We start from the raw sequence: 27,989 nt of genomic DNA on the forward strand, positions 1-27,989 counted from the left end.
ATCCCACAGTAAGGGATTTTATTTGATCTTCTCTCAGGTTACAGCAATCAATACAAAATAAAAAGGTTAGTTGGCTGCTCTGGATGAGTAATGCAGAGGTAAAAGTCTGCCGAGCATATACTCTACAGGACTTACCTTTACTTAAAGGAGCTCCATAGTGGGAACACTTGTTGCCCACAGCGCTGAATGTCCCATTACTCTTCACCAATAGGATACTCCTCTCTTCTATCACGAATTCCCGCATCCTGCATACAAAAGAGGTAGGTAGACATTGATTTGATATGCTTCCTCTTTAGAAAAATGTTAGTACTCAAACACCAGTGTTATACACCCTGCATTAAATATTATATTTTTAATCCAAATATATACAGTTTAGAAACATAATTTTTTTTCTTGCAGTGTCACATAGCTGTCACCCAGGATGAATACTCCAGAAACTCCTACAAAGACGTGTCACATCCAGGGCCGCTGATAGGGAGGGACCACCAGTCCTCCTGTAGGGGGCCCGGGCACACAGGGGGGCCCAAACAGCAGGGGGAATTAGTGTGATTTGGTGGAGGGGCAGTTACAGAAGGATGCCCTGTGCAGCTCTCTGCAGCAGCTGAAAGCCATTTTCTACCCCTTCCGCTGGCTTTCAGCTGCTGCAGGGAGAGACACAGACACAGGGCATCATTCCGGGAAATTGCTTCCCCGACACTGACACGGATTCACCTCTCTGTTCTGCCTGCTTCTGATCAATCCCCCTCCCCGTGTGTCCCCCACTGTGAATATATTTTTTTTGTGTAAAAAAACAAATAAAAGGGCTATTTCACACAGGTTCAATGTTATGTTTGTGTCCACTAATGATGAATTTAGTGTATTTTTTGTGAAAATATGGTCTTAATATATTGGGGGGGCCCTGCCAGGTAGACTGTATGGGGCCCCGTGATTTCTAACAGCAGCCCTGGTCACATCTCATCCTGGCCCTCCTCCAAAGTGGCCGACATCAACACCCACCTTCCATAATTCACTTTAGGCACAGCTTGGCCAGAGACAACAAACACCCATCTCACGTGAGTACAGAAGTCAAGGGCTGATGGAAGTTGGGTCAGAGAGTGGGTGATAACATTAGTGCCAATATTCACCTCAACAGCCCTTGCCCAGCAGCTTAGGAATAGAATAGCAGACACATGAGCACAAAAAGGTCTCTAAATAGGTATTTGAAAAGGTTTTAACTTCAGAGTTTATTAAAGGGGTTTTCCACCCATTTTGTACGTTTATTAAAAGTCAGCAGCTACAAAAAGTGTAGCTGCTGGCTTTTAATAAACCGACACTTACCTGCTCCACGGCTCCAGCGAGGCGCCGGACGGGGCTCCGCTCCTCGCCCCCCCTCGCCGGCCGGCGTCTTCATGCTCAGTGTGGGCACCCGGCCGTGACAGCTTTCGGCTTCACGGCCGGGCACCCACTGCGCATGCGCGAGCGGCACTGCGCATGCGCGAGCGGCGAGGCGCCGTCTGATTGAACAGGCGATCGCCGAGGACCTGTCACGTGTCCTGGGCGATCGCCTACAGCAGCCCCTTCCTGTAGGTGATTAACCTTAATCGCCTAGGCGATTAGGCTTAATCGTCTGCCCGGAAGGAGGAAGTGGGACAGGAAGTCCCACTCCTCCTGAAGCCCCCACCCCCCCCCCCCAAAAAAATTACATGCCAAATGTGGCATGTAAGGGGGTGAGGAGTGGGATAAGCGGAAGTTCCAAATTTGGGTGGAACTCCGCTTTAAGTAAATATAATTGTTAAAGAGATCAAAGAGACTATTTTAGTCATTTACATCTACTTTAGGCTTTTTGCAGTACGCATCCCAGTTTTTATTGGGCTATAAAAACAGTAAACCAACAAGGTGGTGACGCCTGCATCCCCCCCCATCTGTAAGGATGATACCTAAAGATAATAGAACACTGATTGGCACAAAGTGCTGGCCAGCAATCTGTCTTTATGAGAGGCCAATAATCAAATGATAGAAAATTAATTATAAACTACAGGCATAACTTTTTCTTCAGTTTTGGATAGAGTGGAGGTGGATTAGAACACCTGTCAGGTTTTACTGTCTGTGCCCTGTCAGGGAGATTCACCCTCTCCATGTGTCATGTTTACGGTTATCAAAAGTGAAGGAAAATCAGAACAGAAAATTGTCACACCGCTTGATCTTACCTGCCCAGCTTACAATTCTGCTCTGAGGTCTTAAAGTATAATTAAAAGGCAAAACTTTATTTTTTTCGTTTTGGAAAGAGTGGAGAGCTTAAAACACTTGTCATTTTTATTTATTTTTTCGTTGTCTGTACCCCTCCATTGGGGAGATTCACCCTCTCGGTTTGTCCTTTTTACCATCATCATTGAGAAATTTTGGGTTAACCCCAGAAAAGTAATAGAGGGAAAACCTTCCAATTGGGCCAGTAGTTCTGGTGACCTGGGGGTCCCAAGGAATTTGCATAAATTGCAGGGATTTCCTCTTACTTCCCATTAGGACACAAAGTGAAGAAAAATCTCCATAATGGTACATAAATGGCGAAAATAGATCTGACAGGGGTTATAACTCTCCCTTACTCTATCCAAAAGTTTGGCCTATAGTTCTACTTTGTCGAAAGTTCATAAAGAGCAATCATATATAACCCTAAGAACCAATGGTACACACAGATATGGCAGTGTGAAGGACACTTCTGTATTATTTTACCCTAACATTTTCAAAGAAACCCTTACTTTACAGGGCATATACAAAGTGCTGAAAACCAACTATACATTGAAATATAGGCTAAGAAATTGAGTCAATGGACTGCTGTTCATGAAAATGTAACCAATCAGCAAGGTTTTGAATCATTTTGGTAACACCGACTGAATTTTTCCTACTGTGTATATGCTTAAAATTAATCTCTAATGATAGCAATATGGTGGTGACAGTTCTTTTGCTTATCTAGTTCTTTAAGCGCCCAGAGGTGATTAAATTCGCATGTGCTGCGCTATATAAGTTTTCATTCATTCATCTGCTGTATATACACACACATTATATATACAACCTTTGACAGTAAGGACTGTCAAAGGTTGTATATATAATGTGTGTGTATATACAGCAGATAAGCAAAAGAACTGTAATCGTTAATCCTCCCTGACTTTAGTAGCTAAGTTACAAACCTCTACATTAAAATACGTTAACAAAAATATGAAAGAGAAAGCATGTAAGGCCCCGTACACACGACCAGTTTCCTCGGCAGAATTCAGCTTCCGACCGAGTTTCTGGCTGAATTCTGCCGAGAAACCCGGCCGTGTGTACACTTTCGGCCGAGGAAGCCGACGAGGACCTCGGCGAGGAAATAGAGAACATGTTCTCTATTTCCTCGTTGTTCTATGGGAGAACTCGGCCCGCCGAGTTCCTCGGCGGCTCCAGGACTGAACTGGCCGAGGAACTCGATGTGTTTGGCACGTCGAGTTCCTCGGCCGTGTGTACGGGGCCTCAAAGTGCTCACAGCAAAAATGATTTAAGGTAAACTGAAAAAATGCTCAAAAAACAAACACAAAAAAAAAAAAAAAAAGCTATACTTTCCTTTAAATCATAATTAGCAGTGGTGGTGCGTCCATAGCGGGCACAGGAGCGCCGCCCCCTCTCTCCTCTGCACCCATCAACCAACAATACATAGCTTCATGCATTGCATGAAGCTATGTATTGTTGCCGCCCACTATTCGGGGTTGTCTGGCCCCCTGTTGAGCGCCGGCCATCTGAATAACAACGGTGGGCGTGTTTTGGAAGTGCCTAATTAGAGCAAGAGGCTCCAATAGGCTTCCAAATGGTTAACCAGAGGGCGCACAGGCTGTGTGTTCCCTGTTTAAACAGTGCTGTGTTAGGGAATTGCTTCCCTAACACTGCCCCGCCTCTCAGCCAATCAGGTGCACCGGGTCTGGTTACCGGTCACCTGTTTGGCTGAAGCGACATCGAGGGCGTAGAAGACATTGAGGGAGAGTGTAGAGGACGGCGCTGACCCGAGGAAGGCAAGTGCTGGGGGACAAACTGGCGGCAATTGGGGGGGGACAAACTGGCTGCAATTGGGGGGGGGGGGGGACAAACTGACTGCATTTGATGGGCACATTGGCTGCGTTTAATGGGCACAGTGGCGGCAATTGATGGGTTTTTTTTTTCAGTTTGTTTGCGCCCCCCCAAAAATTTAGAGCACCAGCTGCCACTGATTATTAGTGATAAAGTGCTTTGTGTAACAAAAAACATGAAGGCTCTGTTTACACTAGTGCAATTCAGATGTGACTTGAGTGGCACAGAATCACAGGACAATGGAAATCCCATTGTTTTCAATGGTACCTGTTCATCAATGCAACACAAGAACTGATGGGCCAGCCTAGGGTAGGCCTTTTTAAACTTGTATTTGCTTGGGCTTCCTGCAGGAGGTAGACCCTATATCTCATGTGACCGTCCTAGAGGATGACTTGGGAAATCACATTGATGAGAACAGGTACCATTGAAAACAATGCAACTCAGCATGATGCGATTTTGGAAAAGGTTCCTGTACTATTTTGGTGGGATTCCATAGAATATGCAAACCACTTCAAAGTCGCTTCAAAGTTGCATCCAAATTGCATTCAAGTTAGACTATACAATCACACTGAAAGTTGGATCCAAATCAGATTGCATCAGTATGAATCTAGCCTTAAAGTGGATGTAAATCCGATTCATGAAATTTGAGCTGGGCAAATATATCTGCAGGGTTTTCTTATCTCTCTTGAAAAGCACTGTGTCTGGTGGCTTTCTCCTGCTCGGTTCTTCTATTATCAGTCTGACAACTTCTGACAAATTCTCAAAAACATGAGATAAAAGTAGGCTGAATTTTGTGTTGGGGAGGGAGCTATAAATAGATTAGCATGCCGCTTGCCGTGTCACAGAACACCTCTGAGGCCTTGTACACACGATCAGTCCAAACTGATGAAAACGGACTGAAGTTCAGTTTCTTCGGTTCACTGATGAAGCAAACTGATGGTCTGATGTGCGTACACACCATCAGTTCAAAAACAGATTGAGTCCAACGTGGTGACGTAAAACACAACGACGTGCTGAAAAAAACGAAGTTCAATGCTTCCAAGCATGCGTCGACTTGATTCTGAGCATGCACGGGTTTTGAACCGATGCTTTTGCGTGCTAACCATCGGTTTTGACCGATCGGTCAGGCGTCCATCAGTCTGATTTTAAAGCAAATTCTAAAACTTTGGACTGAAGGACAACAGTCCGATGGGGCATACACACGGTAGGTTTGGACTGATTAAACTGAACTTCAGTCAGTTTTCATCAGTTTGGACTGATCGTGTGTACAAGGCCTTAGAGTCTTTGCGGAGTAGGGGCATGTGCCTTTCCTCCAATCAACTGTCTTGGCTGTATGCCCAGACTTCACACTCAGTGTTAAACAGAAAGAAACAAATCTAATTTATTTCATCCCTGTGCATCATCTGAGGCTGTTCACTGCACTGGGTATATGAGGGTTTACATCCACTTTAACAGTCAAAATGTTTCTGTTGCATATTTAAATCAAATAAAGAAATGTCAGCACTGTTGGGGGTTATGAATCTTTACATAAAATTGTGACAATTTATGGTCAATTTGTGCTCCCCATACAAGAGCTTGAGGTTGCCGAACCTGTACTGTCATTCTACTTTATATGGTTGATGCAACTGCTGTTGAAACGCTTGTTCCATCACATAATTTCATTATAAATATTTGCAAATAACCCCTTTAAAAGAAGAAATTTCTAGGTAAAGGCAGGCATGTAGGTGAATGTCCCACCCACTAAACTGTTATAAAGCAGTTTTGGTTTAACAAATGGACAGCACTGTTAGGGCGCTTTAATGTCGATTTAGCTGCACTTTTTGGCCGCTAGCGGGGCGCTTTTAACCCCCACTAGCGGGCGATGAAGGGGGTTAATAGCGCCCGCAAAGTGTCGCTGCCTAATGATTTCAATGGGCAGGGGCGCTTTAGAAGCAGTGTAAAAACAGTGCTCCTAAAGTGCCCCAAAGATGCTGCTTGCAGGACTTTTAACGTTTCAGCACTCGGGCTTTCACACTGGAGTGACAGAAGAGAGGCTTTACAGGCGCTATTTTTTGCACTAAAAGGCCTGTAAAGCGCCTCAGTGTGAAAGTAGCCTTAGACTTATTGAACTTGATCAGCAAAGGCTGGTATACATCTGATGCCAAGAGGTGGTGTTCTTTCCTTCACTACTCTACAGCTCAGCGCTTACTCTCCATCTTTCATTTCGGATTCCTTGCACAGCTCCTGGGTGATATTCTCATTTCCACTCATGGTGATTCTCTTGGTTGCTGCAAAAAGAGAAAAAAAAAGTTTTATTATTAGTAGTAATAACAACAACAACAACAACAACAACAACAACAATTATGCATTACACATCCAAGTTCCAGTCATTTCAAAAATATTCTTTTTCTAGATACTAAAATTGAAAGCAATTGCAGGCAAGCATTCAGTTTATCCTTATCCCCTGCCTTGCCCAAAATGGATTTACCCCAATTCCGGGAGGTCAGAGGTTGCTCCAAGGGCAATGTTCTTGTGAATCTGACATGGATACAAACACATGGTGCCTGTATATACAATTATTTGGAGAAGGAATAATTTTGCATCACGTTGCGCTCCTTTTGTACACTGTATTTGATCCCCGTCTTCTGGGGTCCCTCGGTGGCTGTCTCGGCTCCTCCCTGCACGAGCCAACTCCCCCCTGGGAAGCGCTCTCCCAAGGCGGTTAGCTTGTGTGTGATACAGTCGGCGGGCATAGCCACGTCATTGATTTGATTGACAGCAGCAGGAGCCAATGGCTGTGCTGCTATAAATCCTCCAATGAAGAGCTGGGGGAAAGCAACGCGGGAGATTCAGAGCTCAGGTATATAAAATGGGGGCATTAAGGTGAAAAAACACGAAGCTTTACAACCCCTTTAAGTAAATATATCCTATAAACGGTGCAGGTTTAGGAGACATTTTCTGTACCTACAGGTAAGCCTTGAGGCCCATACACACGATCTGACTTTTTGACAACAATTGTCTGACAGACCTGTTTTAGCGGACAATCCCATTGTGTGTACGCTCCATCGGACAAATGTTCGCTGTGAAAACAGACAAACTTTCTGGCAACAAATGTCCGATGGAGCAAAATCCAATCGTGTGTACACAAGTCCATCGGACTAAAGTCCAAAGTACAAACACGCATGCTCAGAACTAATGCTAAAGATCAGACAACAATAGCAGAAGTTGCCCAAAGGGTGGCGGTAAAGAGCAGAAAAAAAAACACGTGATTTGGATAAAAAGTTGGCCGAAAACGTCCTGCCGTGTGTATGCATACCAAGTTCACAGCCAATGCGCTTCGGACCAAAATCCACGGAAAAGTCAGATGGAAGTCCGATCATGTGTACGAGGCTTTATACTTACCTGTAGATATAAATAAGCAAAAACACATTTACTACCACTTTAACCACTTCCGGACCGCCTCCTGCACATATACGTCGGCAGAATGGCACATGTACGGACAGGTACGTCCTGTACTAGTACCCAGCCGCGGGCGCGCTCCCGCAACCCGGTCCGAAGCATAAACAATGCAATTTAAATGCATTTTTTGCTGTGAAAAGGACAATGGTCCCAAAAATGTGTCAAAATTGTCCGAAGTGTCCGCCATAATGTCGCAGTCACGAAAAAAAAAAAAAAAAAAAAAAAAAATCGCTGATCGCCACCATAAGTAGTAAAAAAAAAAAAAAAAAAAAAAATCATAAAAATGCAATAAAACTATCCCCTTTTTTGTAAACGCTATAAATTTTGCGCAAACCAACCGTTAAACGCTTATTGCAATTTTTTTTTACCAAAAATAGGTAGAAGAATACGTATCGGCCTAAACTGAGGAAAAAAAAAACGTTTTTTTATATATTTTTGGGGGATATTTATTATAGCAAAAAGTAAAAAATATTGAATTTTTTTCAAAATTGTCGCTCTATTTTTGTTTATAGCGCAAAGAATAAAAACCGCAGAGGTGATCAAATACCACCAAAAGAAAGCTCTATTTGTGGGAAAAAAAGGACGCCAATTTTGTTTGAGAGCCACATCGCACGACCGCGCAATTGTCTGTTGAAGCGACGCAGTGACGAATTGTAAAAACCCCTTGGGTCATTTAGCAGCATATTGGTCCGGTCCTTAAGTGGTTAAGTGCTGTATCTAATAGGTTATCTCTAGCTTTTTGAAACAGTTTTATTTTTAAGTAAATCTTAACGTGAAAGATTGTATCACTATGTGCTGCCAATTAAGAACTTGACTTAACCACCTCAGCCCCTAAATGACCAGGCCATTTTTTGCAATACGGCACTACGTTACTTTACCTTACAATTAGGCGTTGTCGTGAGACACTGTACCCAAATAAAATTGATGTCCTTTTTTCCCCCCCACAAATAGAGCTTTCTTTTGGTAAAATTTGATCAACTCGGCGGTTTTTATTTTTTGCACTAGAAAAAATAGCAACAATTTTGAATAGAAACAATATACAGCATTTTACTTTCTGCTATAAAACAGCCATTAAATATATATATTAAAAAAAAAAAAAAAAAAAAACATAATGCGGCAGACAAATTGAACACCAAGTGACACTTTTTGGGGACCAGCGACACCAATACAGTGATCAGTGCTAAACAAAATGCCCTGTCACAGTATAAATTACACTTGCAGAGAAGGGGTTAACATCAGGGGTAAGCAAAGGGTTAAATGTGTTCCCAGGAAGTGCTTTCTAACTGTATGGGTGATGCTGACACTAGACAGAGAGATAAAGATCTGCGTTTCTGATTACTAGGAATCACAGCTCTCTCTTTGTCTGTGACAGAACGACAGTATATCCTTGTTTACATAGGCAGACCACCGTTCTGTCATTCCAAAGAATGAACGCGGGTGGCCGATGGCCCAGCTGATTAGCTCCCGCTCCGATCACAGCGGGACCGGGTCACCGGCAGCAAGCATTGACAATGTACAGGTATGTTGTTTTGCGCAAACGGGCCACCCTGCCGCAGTATATGTGCGGCGGACGGTCCGGAACTGTTTAAATACGTACTTCACTCTAGAAAAAATTCAATAAAAAAGTCAGCAGCTACAAATTCTCCAATTTCTTTATGAGGTGTACTCTATGATCTGGTCTTTTATGGGCACATAATCTCAATATTTCTCTTAGCTCAAGTTCTCTTAGCCCTGGTTCACACTGGGTACGATTTGGAACGATTTGAGATACGATTTGACATGTCAAATCGCATCTCAAATCGGCGGCAATTGTCGGCAATGGCACTGTCCTAATCAGTGCGACGCCGCATCTGCGATTTCAAAAAGTAGTTCCTGTACTACTTTTTGCGATTTCGGGCCGCGATTTACATTAAATTGCGGCCGAAATCGCGATTTTACCGCGATTTTGAATTCGCAGCAGTGTGAACCTAGGCTCAAAAAGGAACCTTTCTAGGAACATGGGTGCTGTCAGGGTTGAAATTTTTATTGAAAGTGTGAATTCTAGGGCTGTTGTCCATTCCCACTCACTGATCAGGATCAAGGGCACTGCCAGTCTAGTATCAGGGTACCTAAATGGATCTGCCTTTTCCAAGTCAGATTCTCATTCTTATAAGGCAAAGAAGGATAAAAGGCGAAAGCCCTGAAGCTTCTACCTTCAAGAACAAGCTAGCAATATCAGTATTCATATTTGAAGTTTTTTAGCATGATAACATTGTGCTGGGAACAACAAACATTCTAATAATAGATTAGAACAATTCCCCTGTCAGTTCTTTCACCCAATACCAGCATTGACAATAGTCACCGTGACAAAAAGGTGTTATTTTACATAGCAGAATTCTATAGGGACTCTTACTTACATTGAGGATTAGGTTCTCACATTACCTTCCTGGCCTTTTACACCATTGACTCAGCAGAAAATCAGAACATGAACTGTTTGCCTTTTCTATATTTATAAAAATCAATATAATCATTAGAAAAGGTGGAGCCCATTTACCATTTATAACTTCTGATAAATGTACATTGCATCTCAAAAGGCCATTTTTATAATCCTAATAGTAAGCTGAATATACACTATATTACCAAAAGTATTGGGACGCCTGCCTTTACACGCACATGAACTTTGATGGTATCAAAGTCTTAGACTGTAGAGTTCAATATTGAGTTGGCCCACCCGTTGTAGCTACAGTGTAACCTTGGATTACAAGCATCAGTTTCAGGAGAATGCTTGTAATCCAAAGCACTCCCATATCGAAGCGAGTTTCCCCATAGAAGTCAATGGAAACGAAAATAAGTTGTTCCGCATTGACTTCTATGGCATGCAATACCGCATGTGGCCAGAGGTGGGGGGGGCACCGGAAAACCTCAGAAAGGCTCGGGGACAGCTTGGCTGAATTCGGAAAACATCGGAAAGGCTCAGGAACGCAGTACTGGAGTATTTCTGAACATTTCCAAACAGCTCCGGCGCCTCCGCACCTCTGGTACTGCACACCGCTGTGGCTTGAATCCCGCTCGTTTTGCGAGACAACACTCGCAAACCGAGTCCGGATTAAAAAAAATAATAATGCTTGTATTGTGAAACGCTCGTTAACCGCAATCCAAGGTTTCACTGTATAACAGCTTCAACTCTTCTGGGAAGGCTGGTCACAAGGCTTAGGAGTGTGTCTATAGGAATGTCTGACCATTTTTCAGAAGGGCATTTGTGAGGTCAGGCACTGATGTTGGACAAGAAGGCCTGGCTCGCAATCCAACTACCGAAGCTTGGATGGGGGCATGCCAGATTGATGACACTACGGGGGGGGGGGGGGGTCACCAGGAGACATCACCGGGTGTCCCTGCCCCTTCGTTTATTTAGCAGTGGGAAGCCACAGAGCTGTCAGATGGTGGGAGCTTGAGTACAGAGCTCCCTACACCATGCCCCAACCCGCCCCTGGTATGGTTTAGGAGGGAGGGGGTGTGCTCATTCTTTCCCCACCCACTATCCTGGACTGCCAGGCTGCATGCTCAGATAAGGGTCTGCCATGTATTTTGGGGGGACCTTTTATTAAGGAAAATTTGGCTTAGGGTTCTCCCTGATCAGTCATTGGTTGTTAAGGACGTGGCGGACAGCTTGTCGGCCCGCTTCTTAACTACCAGCTATTGTTAAGGATGCCGGCTGCCTCCCACTACTAGAATTTGCATCAGAACCACATCTAAATTGCAGCTGAACAGCCATTTTGAAGATTTGGACTAAAAACTGACCTGAAAATTGCACTGAACATGTGTGAACCCAGTCTTAAAAAGGGGCTCCAGGCTTCTTCAGAAAGCCTGTGCAATGAAGAAAAGTTGGGGGAAAATTTAGGCAGAGAGGAGAGCTGTTGGGTTAGTAGGGAGGAGAACTGGGGGTGGGGATCTAAGCAGAGGGGGAAGCTGGGGGGGGGGGGGGTTTTTGCAGAGGGGGGGGGGGGGTTTGCAGATAGGGGAGCTGGGGGGAAATTTAGGAGAGCAGGTTGGGAGATTTGTGCAGAGACGAGAACTGGGAAAGGGGGAGATTTGTGCAGAGATGAGAACTGGGAAATGAGGGAGGATTTGTGCAGAGATGAGAACTGGGAAATGAGGGAGGATTTGTGTAGATAGGAGAGGTGGGAAAGGAGGGAGATTTGTGCAGAGAGGAAAATTAGGAGAGGGGGATTTCTACTTATTACCATTATTTATACTTCTCTAGCCTCTAAGGAAGGCGTGGTTGGGGGTGGAGTTTTGGGCATGGTTGAGGGCAGGAAGTTGGCCGGGGAGGGAGAGTTCCTGCACCTTTTCTCTGAGGAAAAAAAGCCCTGGGTTACACAATGAAGCAATATAATCTTAGACGGTGTAATTAGTGCTTTATAGCGAGAGCAGCAAGTGTGGAACTCCCTTCCATAGTTGGAGATGTCAGTGAATAGTGTAGACAAGTTTCAAAAAAACTTTCAGATGTGTTTCTTAGCGAACATAAATGTTCAGGGTTATGGAAAACAGACACACACTCACTCAGGTTGAACCGATATCTTTATTCATCCTTACCAACTATGTAACACTCTAAGAACTTGAGTACACGTGGCAAGCACTGATGCTCCTTTAAAAAAAAAGCGATGTGCGCTTTTCAGGGGAGCTTTTGACATGTGGTGAATAGGTGATATGTCGCCTCCTCACCACCTGTTTTAACTCCTAAATGCAGCACCACAACCACATGCATTGCCCCAGTAGTGCCTGTGTTTCGTCAGATTTGGCGACCCGTCAGAATTGGTAACTGAACTGAAGTTCCATAGCCGCCATCTTGCTATACCCCACACTCCTCCATACTAAGGATACACAGAGAAGGGGGAAAGCGGACATGTTACACCCACCGGACTTTTGCATTTTACACTTATTTTTAATAGGAAGGTACGTTTATATAGCGATATACAGTACTTAGAACTCTGTGTGACTGGTTAGATGTTGAATTTTAAAAGCAGGGAACTTCTGTCAGATTTGCAAACCTGTGAGATGAGCAGGCTTGCCGCTGCTTTTAAAATTCAAAATCATAATAGTCAGTTCCAAGTACTGGATTTCAGTATATAAACTCATTTTACTGTTACATATAAGTGCATAATGCAAAAGTGCGGTGAGTGAAACACAGGGTTCAATGAAATCCGGGCACCAGGTCGCAATTGCGACTAGAATTAGCGACCTGACGCCTGGGGAAGGAAGCATAGGCCTGCAGAAGGCCACAAAGCCGCGGCCTCAATTACCGGCCGGCGCGATCGCGCTGTGGGGGCGCACAGAAAAACAGGATACCCCCATCCTGTGTCTCCGCGCGGTGGGGGTGCACGATCACGTCAGGCCACGCCGGCCGATAATTGAGGCCACGGCTTTGCGGCCTTCTGCAGGCCTATGCTTTCTTCTGTGATCTGGCGCCATCCTGTGGTGACCATTGGTATGACAAGACAACCAGCAATGCTAATGGAGCTTCCTCTGTGTTTTCACTGCCATCTCCTTCCCTCTAATTAGAACCCCCAAACATTATATATATTTTTTATTCTAACACCCTAGAGAATAAAATAGCGGTCGTTGCAATACTTTCTGCTACACTGTATTTGCGCAGCGGGCTTACAAGCGCACTTTTTTGGGGAAAAAATACACTTTTTTTATATACAAAAATAAGACAACAGTAAAGTTAGCCCAATTTTTTTTATATTGTGAAAGATAATGTTACACCGAGTAAATTGATACCCAACATGTCACGCTTGAAAATTGCGTCCGTTCGTGGAATGGCGACAAACTTTTACCCTTTAAAATCTCCATAGGAGACGTTCAAAAAAATTCTACAGGTTGGATGTTTTGAGTTACAGAGGAGGTCTAGGGCTAGAATTATTTCTCTCGTTCTACAAATCGCAGCGATACCTCACATGTGAGGTTTGAACACCGCTTTCATATGCGGGCGCTACTCACGTATGTGTTCGCTTCTGCGCGCAAACTCGGCGGGACGGGGCTCCTAACATTTTTAGCTGGCTCCTAGATTCCAAGCAAATTTGTCAAACTCTGGTGTAACAACATGTCAGCTTCCCCCTTCTCGGTGTATCCTTACTATGGAGGAGTGTAGGGTATAGCAAGACAGTGGCTATGGAACGTCACTTCCATTACCAAATTCTGACAGGTTGCCATATCTGACGAAACACCTGCTGAATGTGTCAAAAGATATCATTTCTGCTGTGGCTGTAAAGCAAAGCATTGTGACTGTGGCAGGTGTACACCCTTCACCTTGTAAAACAAACCAGTTTAAAATAGAAATGAAAGGCAAAACATTTGTGTATAGATATTTAACCACTTCAATATCTGTCCATTGTCATATGACATCCGCATATGGGTACTCGACTTCCCGGTGGTTTGGGGGGCACGCGCCGCATCACAGAGGAGCCGATGCGCGTGCAGGGCACCCACGATCACTCGTGACAGAGAAGAAACGTGGAATATGTGTGTGTAAATGTCGTGTCAGAGGAGAGAGGACAGATAGTGTGTTCCTAGTATATAGGCAATAGGGGTGCTAAAATTTCATCGCGATTCGGTTGTCCCTGATGCGGCATCGATGCATGCGACCGGGAAAAAAAGATTTCCGGGTGACGTCATCCCGGTACCGTTTTTTTTTGTTTTTAGAGCAGACGGTCGGCTTTCCAGGTATAACAACCGATGCGACTAGAAGCTGCTCGGCTGTTATACATCCCCCCACCTCCCGCCGCTCTTATCGGGCCTCCCGTCCCACCGGGAGACCAGATTTGCGATCCGCCATTTCCGGCAGCTAGAGAGACTGGCATGAAGCCGGAAACTGCTTTGTTCCAGTCTCCTGCTTGTCACAACCTCACTTCTGGTTTACTCGGCTGGCAATGGCGCCAGTTTGAGAAAAAAAAAAAAAAACACAGTAAAAATAATTCTAGCACTAGACCTCCTCCTGTAACTCTAACCTGGCAACCATTAATTTTTTTTAAAGCGTCGCCTATGGAGGAGATTTTTTTTTTCTTTTTTTTTTTTTAAAAAGGTACCATAGTTTGTCGCCATTCCACAAGTGTGCGCAAAAAGACACTCACCTGTCCCACAATCCAGCGCCGTGGCCACCCGAAACCTCCATTCTCTCCCCCGCCTGTCCACGGTGCTGGCAATACTACTGTGAGTATCCGGCTGTGACAGCTTGCAGCTTCACAGCCGGGTGCCCATGTCTCAATTCGCTGTCCTGCATAGTCGGGCAATCTTCTGGGACCTGTGATGTGAAGATTGCAGGGAGGAAGGGCCGCCTAGGCGGCTCAAGCGGAAGTGGAAGCTCATCAGTAATCGTGATGCATCGTGGAATCTAATCAAATCGTTGACCAGATAATCGTAATCGAATCACTAGTGAAGATGAGCACCTCTAATAGGAACACCAATCGGTCTCCTCCCCTAGTCAGTCCCATCCCCCCACAGTTAGAATTACTCCCTCGGTAACACATTTAACCACTTGATCACCCTCTAGTGTCAACTCCTTCCCTGCCAGTGACATTTATACAGTAACCAGTGCATATTTATAGCACTGATCGCTGTATAAATGCCATTGGTCACAAAATATTGTCCAAAGTGTCCGATCTGTCTGCCACAATGTCACAGTCACGATAAAAAATAAATAAAAGGGATAACCGCCAGTAATAGTAAAAAAAAAACATAATAAAAATGCCATAAATTAATAACCTATTTGGTAGGCGCTATAACTTTTGCAAAAAAAATAAAGTATACGCTTATTGCGTTTTTATTTATTTTTTTTACCAAAAATATGTAGAATACATAATCAGCCTAAACTGAAGAAAAAATTTGCCCTGTATTGAAGTGGTTAAAAAATATAACATTTCCCCTTTTTATATAAGTGATCTCACACACACACACACACACACACACACACACACAATCTGTTTTTAGCTGCACAAGGAGCTCAGAGAGCGGGGGGGGGGGGGGGGGGCACAAGCAGCACACTGATTTTCCCAGTGAATGACTGTGCAGGGACGCATGCAAGGACAAGTCTGGTCATTGGAGAAGAGCAGGCCGAGTTCCCAGCACAGCTGGAGAACTGACCATCATGTACTCCCCAGCTTAGTGTGGTCAGATTTTGATAGGAAAGCAGAGGGACCAACAGTATCACCAGGAATTTCACATAAAAGGAAACAATACAAAGAGAACAGGATACGATTTCATACAAGTATATGGTACAGGAATCTAAAATGTTTGGGTAACATTTTTCTTGGAGGGGGGGGGGGGGCAGCTGGAGGGACCAGGGCCCCCATTTACACAGACATTGAAAACGGACCATTGGATCATGTTTTTACCACATCCCGACTGCTTGCTAACAATTGTTAAGCCCTGGTTCACACTGGGCTGCGGGAGTGAAGCCGTGCAAGTTCAGCTGAACTCGCACGGCTTCACTCCCGCTGCCAGTCCCGATTTCGGCTGCGATTTAAGAGACATCTGTGCAGGTTTCTTCACAGATGTCAATGTAAATCGCAGACCGAGATCGCAAAAAGTAGTACAGGAACTACTTTTTGAAATCGGTGCAGCGCCACAGATGCGGCGTCGCACCGATTAGGACGGTGTCATTGCCGACAATTGCAGGAAAATCCTGCCGATTTGAGATGCGATTTCACATGTGAAATCGCATCTCAAATCGAAGCAAATCGTACCCAGTGTGAACCTGGGCTGAATCAGGAAGCTGATGGATTTACATACAGCACATGACAACAGAGTTTGGTAGATACTTTAAAACATTTGTGTCTAACTGCACTGAGAAAATAAAACCAACTCCTTTTTCACCGATTAGTGAAAGAAGTCGATAACGGAAGAAATTCCACGTAGAGGTCAGTCTATCCAAAACCACCTCTATATCTGTTAAGGCGATTGTAAAACGATCACCTTGTAAAACAACACATTCAGCTTTAAATAGAAATGAAAGGCAAAACATTTGTTTATAGATATAAAAACATTATAAATTCCTCCCCCCCCCCCTTTTTTTATAAGTAATAACATTCCCTCTGTTCTCAGCTGCATGAGAGCCAGGGGGAGAAGCAGAAGCACATGGCTGTGCGGCGGAGGCGTGTCAGAACAAGTCTGATCATTGGAGAAGAGCACACAGAGGGCCAGATCCACAAAAACCTGGCGTAACTTAAAAAATCCCATTTAAGTTACACTGCCTTAAAGTTTCTACCTAAGTGCCCGATCCACAAAGCACTCATCTAGAAATTTCAGGCTGTGTAACTAAAATTCCGCCGGCGCAAGGCGTTCCTATTCAAATGGGGCGAGTCCCATTTAAATGAGGCGCGCTCCCGCGCCGGCCGTACTGCGCATGCGCGAAGTTACGTTACGCCGAGTTTTGAGGATCGCGACGGCTTAAAAAAGTTGCGTCGGGGAAAAAAAAAAAAAATGACAGCGTCGCTCGGCATGCATTCCTGAGGGAGAACTCCATGCCAATTTTCAAAGAAAAAAACGGCATGGGTTCACCCCCCAGGAGCATACCAGGCCCTTAGGTCTGGTATGGGTTGTAAGGAGACCCCCCTACGCCGAAAAATCGACGTAGGGGGTCCCCCTACAATCCATTCCAGACCCGTATCCAAAGCACGCTACCCGGCCGGTCAGGAAGGGAGTGGGGACGAGCGAGCGCCCCCCCCCCTCCTGAGCCGTGCCAGGCCGCATGCCCTCAACATGGGGGGGTTGGGTGCTCTGGGGCAGGGGGGCGCACTGCGGGCCCCCCCACCTCAGAGCACCCTGTCCCCATGTTGATGAGGACAGGACCTCTTCCCGACAACCCTTGCCGTTGGTTGTCGGGGTCTGCGGGCGGGGTGCTTATAGGAATCTGGGAGTCCCCTCAAATAAGGGGGCCCCCAGATACCGGCCCCCCACCCTAAGTGAATGGATATGGGGTACATCGTACCCCTATCCATTCACCTGTAGGCAAAAAGTTAAAGTTAGTAAACACACAACACAAGGCTTTTTAAAATAATTTATTATTCTGCTCCGGATGCCCCCCCTGTCTTCTTTATTAGCTCTATTAGCAGGGGGGGCTTCTTCTTCCACTCTCCGGGGGTCTTCTCCGCTCTCCGGGGGGGGGGTTTCTTCTTCCGCTCTCCGGGGGGGGGGCTTCTCCGGACTCCGGGGGTATTCTTCCATCTTCTCCCCTCTTCCGCTGTTGACTCGGCGAACCCCGGTTCTTCTGCAGATGTCCGGTGCCTTCTTCTTCAGCAGCCGGCGCGGTCTTCTGTGACGTAAGGGTCTTCTTCTCCCCTCTTCCGATGTTGCCTCGTCGCCTGTTGTCGCTGCAATGATGGAAGCGCGCCTTGCATCCCATTTATATAGGCATCACCGTCCCATCATGCTCCGGCAGGTACCCACGTGGTGGGTGCCTACCCACGTGCACCCACCACGTGGGTACCTACCGGAGCATGATGGGACGGTGATGCCTATATAAATGGGATGCAAGGCGCGCTTCCATCATTACAGCGACAACAGGCGACGAGGCAACATCGGAAGAGGGGAGAAGAAGACCCTGACGTCACAGAAGACCGCGCCAGCTGCCTGCTAGAAATTGAGCTAACACACAAAGATAGCAGGCAGCCAGCGCTGAAGAAGAAGGCACCGGACATCTGCAGAAGAACCGGGGTTCGCCGAGTCAACAGCGGAAGAGGGGAGAAGATGGAAGAATACCCCCGGAGTCCGGAGAAGCCCCCCCCCGGAGAGCGGAAGATGAAACCCCCCCCGGAGAGCGGAGAAGACCCCCGGAGAGTGGAAGAAGAAGCCCCCCCTGCTAATAGAGCTAATAAAGAAGACAGGGGGGGCATCCGGAGCAGAATAATAAATTATTTTAAAAAGCCTTGTGTTGTGTGTTTACTAACTTTAACTTTTTGCCTACAGGTGAATGGATAGGGGTACGATGTACCCCATATCCATTCACTTAGGGTGGGGGGCCGGTATCTGGGGGCCCCCTTATTTGAGGGGACTCCCAGATTCCTATAAGCACCCCGCCCGCAGACCCCGACAACCAACGGCAAGGGTTGTCGGGAAGAGGTCCTGTCCTCATCAACATGGGGACAGGGTGCTCTGAGGTGGGGGGGCCCGCAGTGCGCCCCCCTGCCCCAGAGCACCCAACCCCCCCATGTTGAGGGCATGCGGCCTGGCACGGCTCAGGAGGAGGGGGGGGGGGCGCTCGCTCGTCCCCACTCCCTTCCTGACCGGCCGGGTAGCGTGCTTTGGATACGGGTCTGGTATGGATTGTAGGGGGACCCCCTACGTCGATTTTTCGGCGTAGGGGGGTCCCCTTACAACCCATACCAGACCTAAGGGCCTGGTATGCTCCTGGGGGGGAACCCATGCCGGTTTTGTTTTTACAAATTGCCGTGGAGTTCTCCCTCGGGAATGCATACCAAATGCCGTCGCTGGAATGGGCTTTTACATGGTGTGACTAGTTTACACTTTGTAACATCAGCCCTAGTTTTACACTTGCAAAATAACACTTACGGCGAAAAAACGAAGCTGGAAAGCTTTGTGGATCGCCTTAAGTGCTAATTTGCATACTAGAAACGGCATTTCGACTCGAAATGCCCCCAGCGGCGGATGCGGTACTGCATCCTAAGATTCGGCAGTGTAATTCAATTACACATGCCTGATCTTCTGCCTAACTTTGGAAAAAGCCTTTTGAGGATCGTTTCCAAAGTTAGACACAGACTGAACAGCAGTTAAGTCTGCGTATCTCTTTTGAGGATCTGGCCCAGAGTTCTCAGCACAGCCAGAGAACTGACCACGTTGTGCTCTCCTTCTTAGTGTGGTCAGTTTTAAATAAGAAAGCAGAGGGACTAGCATTAACACCAGGGATTTTACACAAAAGGAAGCAATACAAACAGGAGACTCTCATACAAGTACATGGTGCAGAAGGAAGATAAGAATATGAAATGTTGGGGTAACAAACACTTTAACAACTTCAGCACTGGAAGAATTGGCTGCCCAATGATGGGCCATTTTTAGCAAGTGTCACACCCACAGGTGGTTTCCTTAAACTTGATGGCTTGGTATCTGAAGAAAAGATACTAAGCGCCCAGGGGTTCTCTGACAAAGTAGTCAAGAAAAAGGTTTTGCAGAAAACCAGTCACTAGAGCCATATATTCCAAGGTTTGGAAAAAGTTTAACACATGGTTATCTGAAAATCAAAGATCAACTCATGATGTTCCTTCTATTTTGGAATATTTTCAAGAGGGTGTCGACAAAGGTCTTTCAGTGAGTACCTTAAAGGTACAAGTGGCAGCTATCAGTGTTTTTCTCCAGTTTTCATCCTGGAAAATCCCACTATAGCTAGATTTTTCAAATCCGTATCTAAGGCCAGGCCAGTAGTGGTAAGAAGTTGTCCAACCTGGGATCTGTCCTTGGTGCTTCAAACACTGGAAGAATTTCCTTTTGAGGCCCTAGAGCAGTGGTTCTCAACCTGGGGGTCGAATTATGATTTGCCAGAGGTCACTGAATCCTGGGCTGGTCCTGAAGTCCGCATCGCTCTCCCAGTCTTTTTGCGGCCACCCAGCAAGGGCTATACCTGGAGCCTGTGGCTGCCCAGCTGAGCTGTTCCTGAAGCCAGCAGCTGCCCACTCAGCCTCTTCGCAGGCGCCCATTCAGTTCAAGGCATGGCTGGGGAGCAGAGACTAGAGGACAGCGCTGACTGGTGAGGAATGGGAAGTGGGAGACCCTATCTCCCGATTTCGGCATAGGTGTCACTGCTACGAAACACCACAAAGTCGGAGACACAGTGAAGCCAGAGACACAGTAACACTACATGTGATTATAGTTGCCATTAAAAGGACTCCTGTAGCGCTAAATGTCCGTGGGTTTGGGGGTGCAAATTACTTGTCTTGCCTTGGGTGCTGACAACCAAGGTTACAAAAATTATTTTAATGTTAGGGGTCCCCACAACTTGGGAAATTTTATCAAGGGGTCATGGCAGTAGAAGGTTGAGAACCACTGCCCTAGAGGATGTTTCTGTTAAGTTACTTACTTTAAAAAACATTTTTTTCTTGTAGCAATTACCTCAGCCCGTAGGGTAAGCGAGTTACATGCCCTATCAGTGACGGAGCCTTTTCTCACGATTTTTGAGGATTGAGTTGTTTTGAGAAATTATCCAGGGTTTTTGCCTAAAGGTGGCACACAGATCTCAGGAAATTGTACTGCCAAACTTTTGTAGTTTGCCACAGGGCGACCAAGAAAGAAAGTTTAGTTTTTTAGATGTGTGAAGGATTCTCCTCGTCTATCTTGAGGTCACCAAGAACTTTAGGAAGACAGATGCCTTGTTTGTCCTTTTTCCAGGAACGCACAGGGGTAAGAGTGCATCTAAAGCCACATTGGCTAGATGGATAAAGCAAGCTATCTCTGAAGCTTTCAAAATTAGGGAAGTTCCTCCACCCTTTGTCACTGCGCATTCAACGAGAGCCTTGTTTGCGTCTTGGGCTGAGAGGGCTGGTGCCTCACCGAAAAAAATTTGCGGGGCTGCCACATGGTCCAGTTATTCGACCTTCATTAACCACTTGCCGACCTCCTCATGTACATTTACGTCAGCAGAATGGCACGGACAGGCACATGTACGTACCGGTACGTCCTCTGCTTGACGTGGGTCGGATCCAGGGCTGGACTGGGACAAAAATTTGGCCCTGGACTTCATCCAGACTGGCCCACTTTGACAAGTCTCTCCCATGGCAGCCGGACAACTCCCGCACCCCCCCGGCCACCCAAGCCCCCTCTCCCCCTTCACTAGCCACTAGCCATTCTACTTTTATTAGAGTAGAATGGCTGGTACTGGTACTCTTATAGGCAGTACCAGTGGGGAAGCTAGACATTATTTCACCCGGGGCAAGGAATCAGTTTGGTGCCCCCCCCTTATGGGACAAGATTAGGCAGAAGTGAGAAACTCCCAGGCCATAGCTATTGAGTCAGCTGTCTGTCCCCTCCCCCATGCTCCTCTGTCGTCCCCCATGCTCCTCTGGTCCTCCCCCTGCTTCTCTGTTCCCTCCAGGTGAGCGCTGCCGGGAGGGAGAGGAGGTGAGTGCTGCGGAAGGGAGAGACAGAGGAGCAGAGGGGGGAGGCGGTCCGCTGTCACTGAAGCCGGCCCACTGAGCCATCGGCCCACCGGGAAACTCCCTGTAGTCCCAATGGCCAATCCATCCCTGGTCGGATCGGGACCCCCCCCCCCCCGGTACATGCGGCGGTCGGTAAGCCTCGGGGAGCGATCCGGGACGACGGCGCGGCTATAAACGTTTATAGCCGCCCCGTCGCGATCGCTGCCCGGAGCTGAAGAACGGGGAGAGCCGTATGTAAACACGGCTTCCCCGTGCTTCACTATGGCGGCGCATCGATCGAGTGATCCCTTTTATTAGGGAGACTCGATCGATGACGTCAGTCCTACAGCCACACCCACCTACAGTTGTAAACACACACAAAGTGAACCCTAAATGTTACAGCGCCCCCTGTGTTTAACTCCCAAACTGCAACTGTCATTTTCACAATAAACAATGCAATTTAAATGCATTTTTTGATGTGAAAATGACAATGGTCCCAAAAATGTGTCAAAATTGTCCGAAGTGTCCGCCATAATGTCGCAGTCACGAAAAAAAAAAAATTGCTGATCGCCTCCATTAGTAGTAAAAAAAATAAAAATGCAATAAAACTATCCCCTATTTTGTAAACGCTATAAATTTTGCGCAAACCAACCGATAATTGCGATTTTTTTTTACCAAAAATAGGTAGAAGAATACGTATCGGCCTAAACTGAGGAAAAAAATAATTTATATATGTTTTTGGGGGATATTTATTATAGCAAAAAGTAAAAAATATTGCATTTTTTTCAAAATTGTCGCTCTATTTTTGTTTATAGCGCAAAAAAAAAATAAAAAAAAAAAAACGCAGAGGTGATCAAATACCACCAAAAGAAAGCTCTATTTGTGGGGAAAAAAAGGACGCCAATTTTGTTCGGGAGCCATGTCGCACGACCGCGCAATTGTCTGTTAAAGCGACGCAGTCCCGAACTGTAAAAACCCCTTGGGTCTTTAGGCAGCATATTGGTCCGGTCCTTAAGTGGTTAAACATTATCGCCTGGATCTCCTATCTGCACAGGAACAGGCGTTTGGTCATAAGGTCCTTCAGGCAGTTGACCCTCCCTAGACTGGTAAGTTCTGGCTCATCGTCTCATGGGCTGTCCTGGAAGCTGGAAGCTGAAAGCTGAGTTATGGCCCGTACACACGATCCGAATATCGTACGACGGATCGTACGACTTTTTTCGCTTAATAGTCGCAAGTAAAAGGAAATAGGTTATTAAAGTCACGAAAATTCTCGTACGACCGAAAAAAATAATCGGAAGTGATGTCATGTGTTGTAATGTATTTGTATTGTATTGTCGGACGACAACTGTACTGACTAAACGAAAATCGTACGATCTTACATCGTACGAGGAAAATTTTCGTGCATGTCCGATCGAAAAATATCGGATGATCGGCTCTCGAAAGTAGTGTACACACGATCCGAAAATCGTACGATTCTTCATCGGACGATCGTTTTCGTCCGATATTCGGATCGTGTGTACGGGCCATTAGACTTACCGGTAACTCCTTTTCTAAGAGTCTTCCAGGACACCCGGATTCCCACCCGGTTGTCTGGAAGTTATGCGTATTATGCATATGTCCTACAGTTCTTGAGAAGACTGACGTGGGGCCTGGAGAATCACCCTTTTATCTGGTGGGGGCAACGCGTTTCCTGTCCTGGTAGGAGGAGCCCTAGGTCTCATGGGCTGTCCTGGAAGACTCTCAGAAAAGGAGTTACCTGTAAGTCTAACTCAGCTTTTTTATAACATTCAATTACAATATGACTCGTGTCGCAACCGTACATGCTAAATTGTTTTTTCTTTATTTGCTATATGGAGTTACCCTTCAAAGCGGAACTTGCCCCTTTAGGTGGAGCCCCGCTTTAAACTTTGACACTAAATTCTCTGGCTAAAAAATAAATAAACGTTGACTATAAAACCTTGAAGCCGATAGGTTTCTATGCAGAGTTTCACCATTTTGCACTCTCCAGTTTTAGACTGCATTCACACTTCAGTGTTTTGAATCGCGGGCAGATTTGCCGTGATTCTGCCTGCGATTTCAAAGTGCCGATGTGTGAACAACACCTAAAATCATGGTGCGGATCCGGGGGAATAAGTGGCACGGCAACCCACATTGCATGAAGCTTGTCGCCCAAAAAAAAAGCTCAGGAGCCAATTTATGGGTGGCATGCTTCACGTGATGCGGGTTGCCGCTCGATTTATCGCACGACAATCGTGGCAGCTCCGCACCGCGATGTTAGGTGTCATTCAAATGAATGGCATCTCAAATGTGAGTCCCACGATTTGTCATTCACACATCAGCGCCCTCAAAGGCACCAAAAGTAGTGCAGTAACTACTTTTGGAAATCGGTGCGGCGGCGGCGGCGCAAAGTTGGCTGCCAGAAAACGTGTGATTTTGCGTATTTTACTACAACACGCATGGCACCTTCTGCCTTATAAGAACAGATTAGCAGCAGATAAGAATAGCAGCCAGCGATAGATAGATCTACACTACTCACCACCAGTCCTGGGGCTGCACAGGGTCCTGTCTGGGCTGTATGGAAAGCAACGCTTGTCAGCTGACCACCTCACACGGCACTGAGCTCCAGGTCCTCCTCACACGGCACTGAGCTCCAGGTCCTCCTCACACGGCACTGAGCTCCAGGTCCTCCTCACACGGCACTGAGCTCCAGGTCCTCCTCACACGGCACTGAGCTCCAGGTCCTCCTCACACGGCACTGAGCTCCAGGTCCTCCTCACACGGCACTGAGCTCCAGGTCCTCCTCACACGGCACTGAGCTCCAGGTCCTCCTCACACAGCACTGAGCTCCAGGTCCTCCTCCCTCCTCACACAGCACTGAGCTCCAGGTCCTCCTCCCTCCTCACACAGCACTGAGCTCCAGGTCCTCCTCACACAGCACTGAGCTCCAGGTCCTCCTCACACAGCACTGAGCTCCAGGTCCTCCTCACACAGCACTGAGCTCCAGGTCCTCCTCACACAGCACTGAGCTCCAGGTCCTTCTCACACAGCACTGAGCTCCAGGTCCTTCTCACTCCTCACACAGCACTGAGCTCCAGGTCCTCCTCACACAGCACTGAGCTCCAGGTCCTTCTCACTCCTCACACAGCACTGAGCTCCAGGTCCTTCTCACACAGCACTGAGCTCCAGGTCCTTCTCACACAGCACTGAGCTCCAGGTCCTTCTCACTCCTCACACAGCACTGAGCTCCAGGTCCTCCTCACACAGCACACAGCACTGAGCTCCAGGTCCTCCTCACACAGCACACAGCACTGAGCTCCAGGTCCTCCTCACATAGCACACAGCACTGAGCTCCAGGTCCTCCTCACACAGCACTGAGCTCCAGGTCCTTCTCCCTCCTCACACAGCACTGAGCTCCAGGTCCTCCTCACACAGCACTGAGCTCCAGGTCCTCCTCACACAGCACTGAGCTCCAGGTCCTTCTCACACAGCACTGAGCTCCAGGTCCTTCTCACTCCTCACACAGCACTGAGCTCCAGGTCCTCCTCACACAGCACTGAGCTCCAGGTCCTTCTCACTCCTCACACAGCACTGAGCTCCAGGTCCTTCTCACACAGCACTGAGCTCCAGGTCCTTCTCACACAGCACTGAGCTCCAGGTCCTTCTCACTCCTCACACAGCACTGAGCTCCAGGTCCTCCTCACACAGCACACAGCACTGAGCTCCAGGTCCTCCTCACACAGCACACAGCACTGAGCTCCAGGTCCTCCTCACATAGCACACAGCACTGAGCTCCAGGTCCTCCTCACACAGCACTGAGCTCCAGGTCCTTCTCCCTCCTCACACAGCACTGAGCTCCAGGTCCTCCTCACACAGCACTGAGCTCCAGGTCCTCCTCACACAGCACTGAGCTCCAGGTCCTTCTCACACAGCACTGAGCTCCAGGTCCTTCTCACTCCTCACACAGCACTGAGCTCCAGGTCCTCCTCACACAGCACACAGCACTGAGCTCCAGGTCCTCCTCACACAGCACTGAGCTCCAGGTCCTTCTCCCTCCTCACACAGCACTGAGCTCCAGGTCCTCCTCACACAGCACTGAGCTCCAGGTCCTCCTCACACAGCACTGAGCTCCAGGTCCTTCTCCCTCCTCACACAGCACTGAGCTCCAGGTCCTCCTCACACAGCACTGAGCTCCAGGTCCTCCTCACACAGCACTGAGCTCATGACACTCTTCTTCAGCTGACACAGCAGGGGCTCTACCGGTGTGCACACTCATGATGAAAATGTTCTCCGCACTATCCAATCACTGGCCAGAACTAGCCTGTAACCGGGCAACCCGCCCCGCCCCCCTGCTGCCTCACACACGGGGAAGTTGTGTCAGGATAGTCCTGACTGAAGTGTGACATAACACAGGAGGGGGAGGGGGGAGTCCCTCATCACACGCTGACTTACCTGATGTAAATAGGGACATGCGCACTCCAGGAGAAGAAGGGTGTGTCGGCCAGTACATTGGATTATATAACACAGACAATGTTATCCAGGAGCCATGTGACCCCTCCCTACAGCTGATGAGACGCCAGTTGTCTGGTCCTGTCACACCGAGCTCATCATTTCACTCACAGTTCTTACCTGACGAATACTGATTCAGGGGGCTTCAGTTTTCTCCTCTGTTCTGTTCAGTTTACATCGTTTTTTTTTTTTTTTTTTTTTTTAAGAAACTAATCAGGTGACAAAAGTTTAAAGGGGTGGTTCCCCTAAAAATAAACTTTTGACATTGCATTTGCTATAATAATTACAGTTAGAATCGGCTAATTTTATGTAAAAAATACCTCCGTACGTAGCGTTTGGTATATTCGTTCCCACCGCCACTTCCGGGTACGATGCTGGCGGTGGGCGTTCCTTATTGACGGACAGGCATCCGACCGACGCATCCATCGCGTCACGAGATGCCGAAAGAAGCCGAACGTCGGTGCGCATGCGCCGTATAGAGCCACACCGATGTTCGGCTTCTTTCGGCATCTCGTGATGCGATGGATGCGTCGGTCGGATGCCTGTCCATCAATAAGGAACGCCCACCGCCAGCATCGTACCCTGAAGTGGCGGTGGGAACGAATATACCAAACGCTACGTACGGAGGTATTTTTTACATAAAACCAGCCGATTCTAACTGTAATTATTATAGCAAATGCAATGTCAAAAGTTTATTTTTAGGGGAACCACCGCTTTAACCACTTCAGTACCAGGCACTTAGACCCGGTTCACACTGGGGCGACTCGTCAGGCGACACAGCCGCCTGACAAGTCGCGTCCCATTGTAGTGAATGGAACCGTTCTAATAGGAGCGACGCAATTTGCTCCGACTTAGAAAAAGGTTCCTGTACTACTTTGGGGGCGATTCGGGGCGACTTGCATTGACTTCAATACTGAAGTCATTTTGCAAGTTGCCTCTCAAGACGCCTTGAGATCGCCTTGCCGAGTCGCCCCCAAAGTCGTGGCGCCTGTGTGTGAACCGACTCTGACACCCCTTTCCTGTCCAAGCCAATTTTCAGCTTTCTGCGCTTTTGCTGTTTAAATGACAATTGCATGATCATGCTACACTGTACCCAAACATAATTTTTATAATTTTCCCCCCACAAACAGAGCTTTCTTTTGGTGGTATTTGATCACCTCTGCGGTTTTTATTTTTTGCTAAACAAATAAAAAAAAGACAGAAAATTTTGAAAAACACGTTTTTATTTTGTTTCTGTTATAACATTTTGTAAATAAGTGAGTTTTTTTCCTTCACTGATAAGGTGGCACTGATGGGCACTGATAGGCGGCACTGATGGGCACTGGTAGGTGGCACTGATATGCAGCACTGATGGGCACTCATGGGTGACAATGATGGGCACTGATGGGTACTTATGAGTGGCACTGATGGGTACTTATGAGTGGCACTGATAGGCAGCACTGCTGGGCACTGATAGGCAGCACCGATACATGGCACTGATGGGCTCTGATAGGCATCACCGATGGCACTGGCAGGCATTGGGAATGGGCACTGATTGGCAGCTGCCTGGGCACTGATTGGCATTTCCCTGGTGGTCTAGGGTGGCATACCTGGTGGTCCAGTGTGATGGCCATCCTTGGTGGTCAGTGCCGATCCTGACCTCCCTGGGACCCTAAGCAAAATTACATGTCACATTAAAGTTGAGAAGCGAGGGGGCTGCCCGAAAATCACATGTCACATTAAAGTTGAGAAGGGGGGGGGGGGGGGCTGCCAAAAATCACATGTCACATTAAAGTTGAGAAGGGGGGGGGGGGCACTGCCGACAGTGACATGTCACATTAAAGATTAAAGTTGAGAAGCGGGGGAGGGGGTGTTCTGCTG

At 47.1% G+C, this 27,989-nt stretch overlaps 1 protein-coding gene across 2 annotated transcripts in view; it reads right to left on the reverse strand.

The window, feature by feature from the left end:
• Window positions 1-26,110, reverse strand: part of LOC120927600 (apoptosis-inducing factor 3-like) — a 150,771-nt gene extending 124,661 nt beyond the window's left edge. The window contains exons 1-3 of one of the 2 annotated variants that reach the window (XM_040338380.1): window positions 26,073-26,110; window positions 6,257-6,335; window positions 136-245 (exon numbers count right to left, since the gene is read on the reverse strand). In XM_040338380.1, the coding sequence (XP_040194314.1) occupies window positions 136-245; window positions 6,257-6,335; window positions 26,073-26,091 (208 nt within the window). In that variant the 5' untranslated portion in view covers window positions 26,092-26,110. Of the gene's footprint in view, window positions 1-135; window positions 246-6,256; window positions 6,336-24,159; window positions 25,988-26,072 lie in introns of those variants that run through there. The other variant, XM_040338381.1, reaches the window with a different exon arrangement.
• Window positions 26,111-27,989: the final 1,879 nt, after the last annotated feature.

Source organism: Rana temporaria, chromosome 2, assembly GCF_905171775.1.
Source record: "Rana temporaria chromosome 2, aRanTem1.1, whole genome shotgun sequence".
NCBI classification, from domain to species: Eukaryota; Metazoa; Chordata; class Amphibia; order Anura; family Ranidae; genus Rana; species Rana temporaria.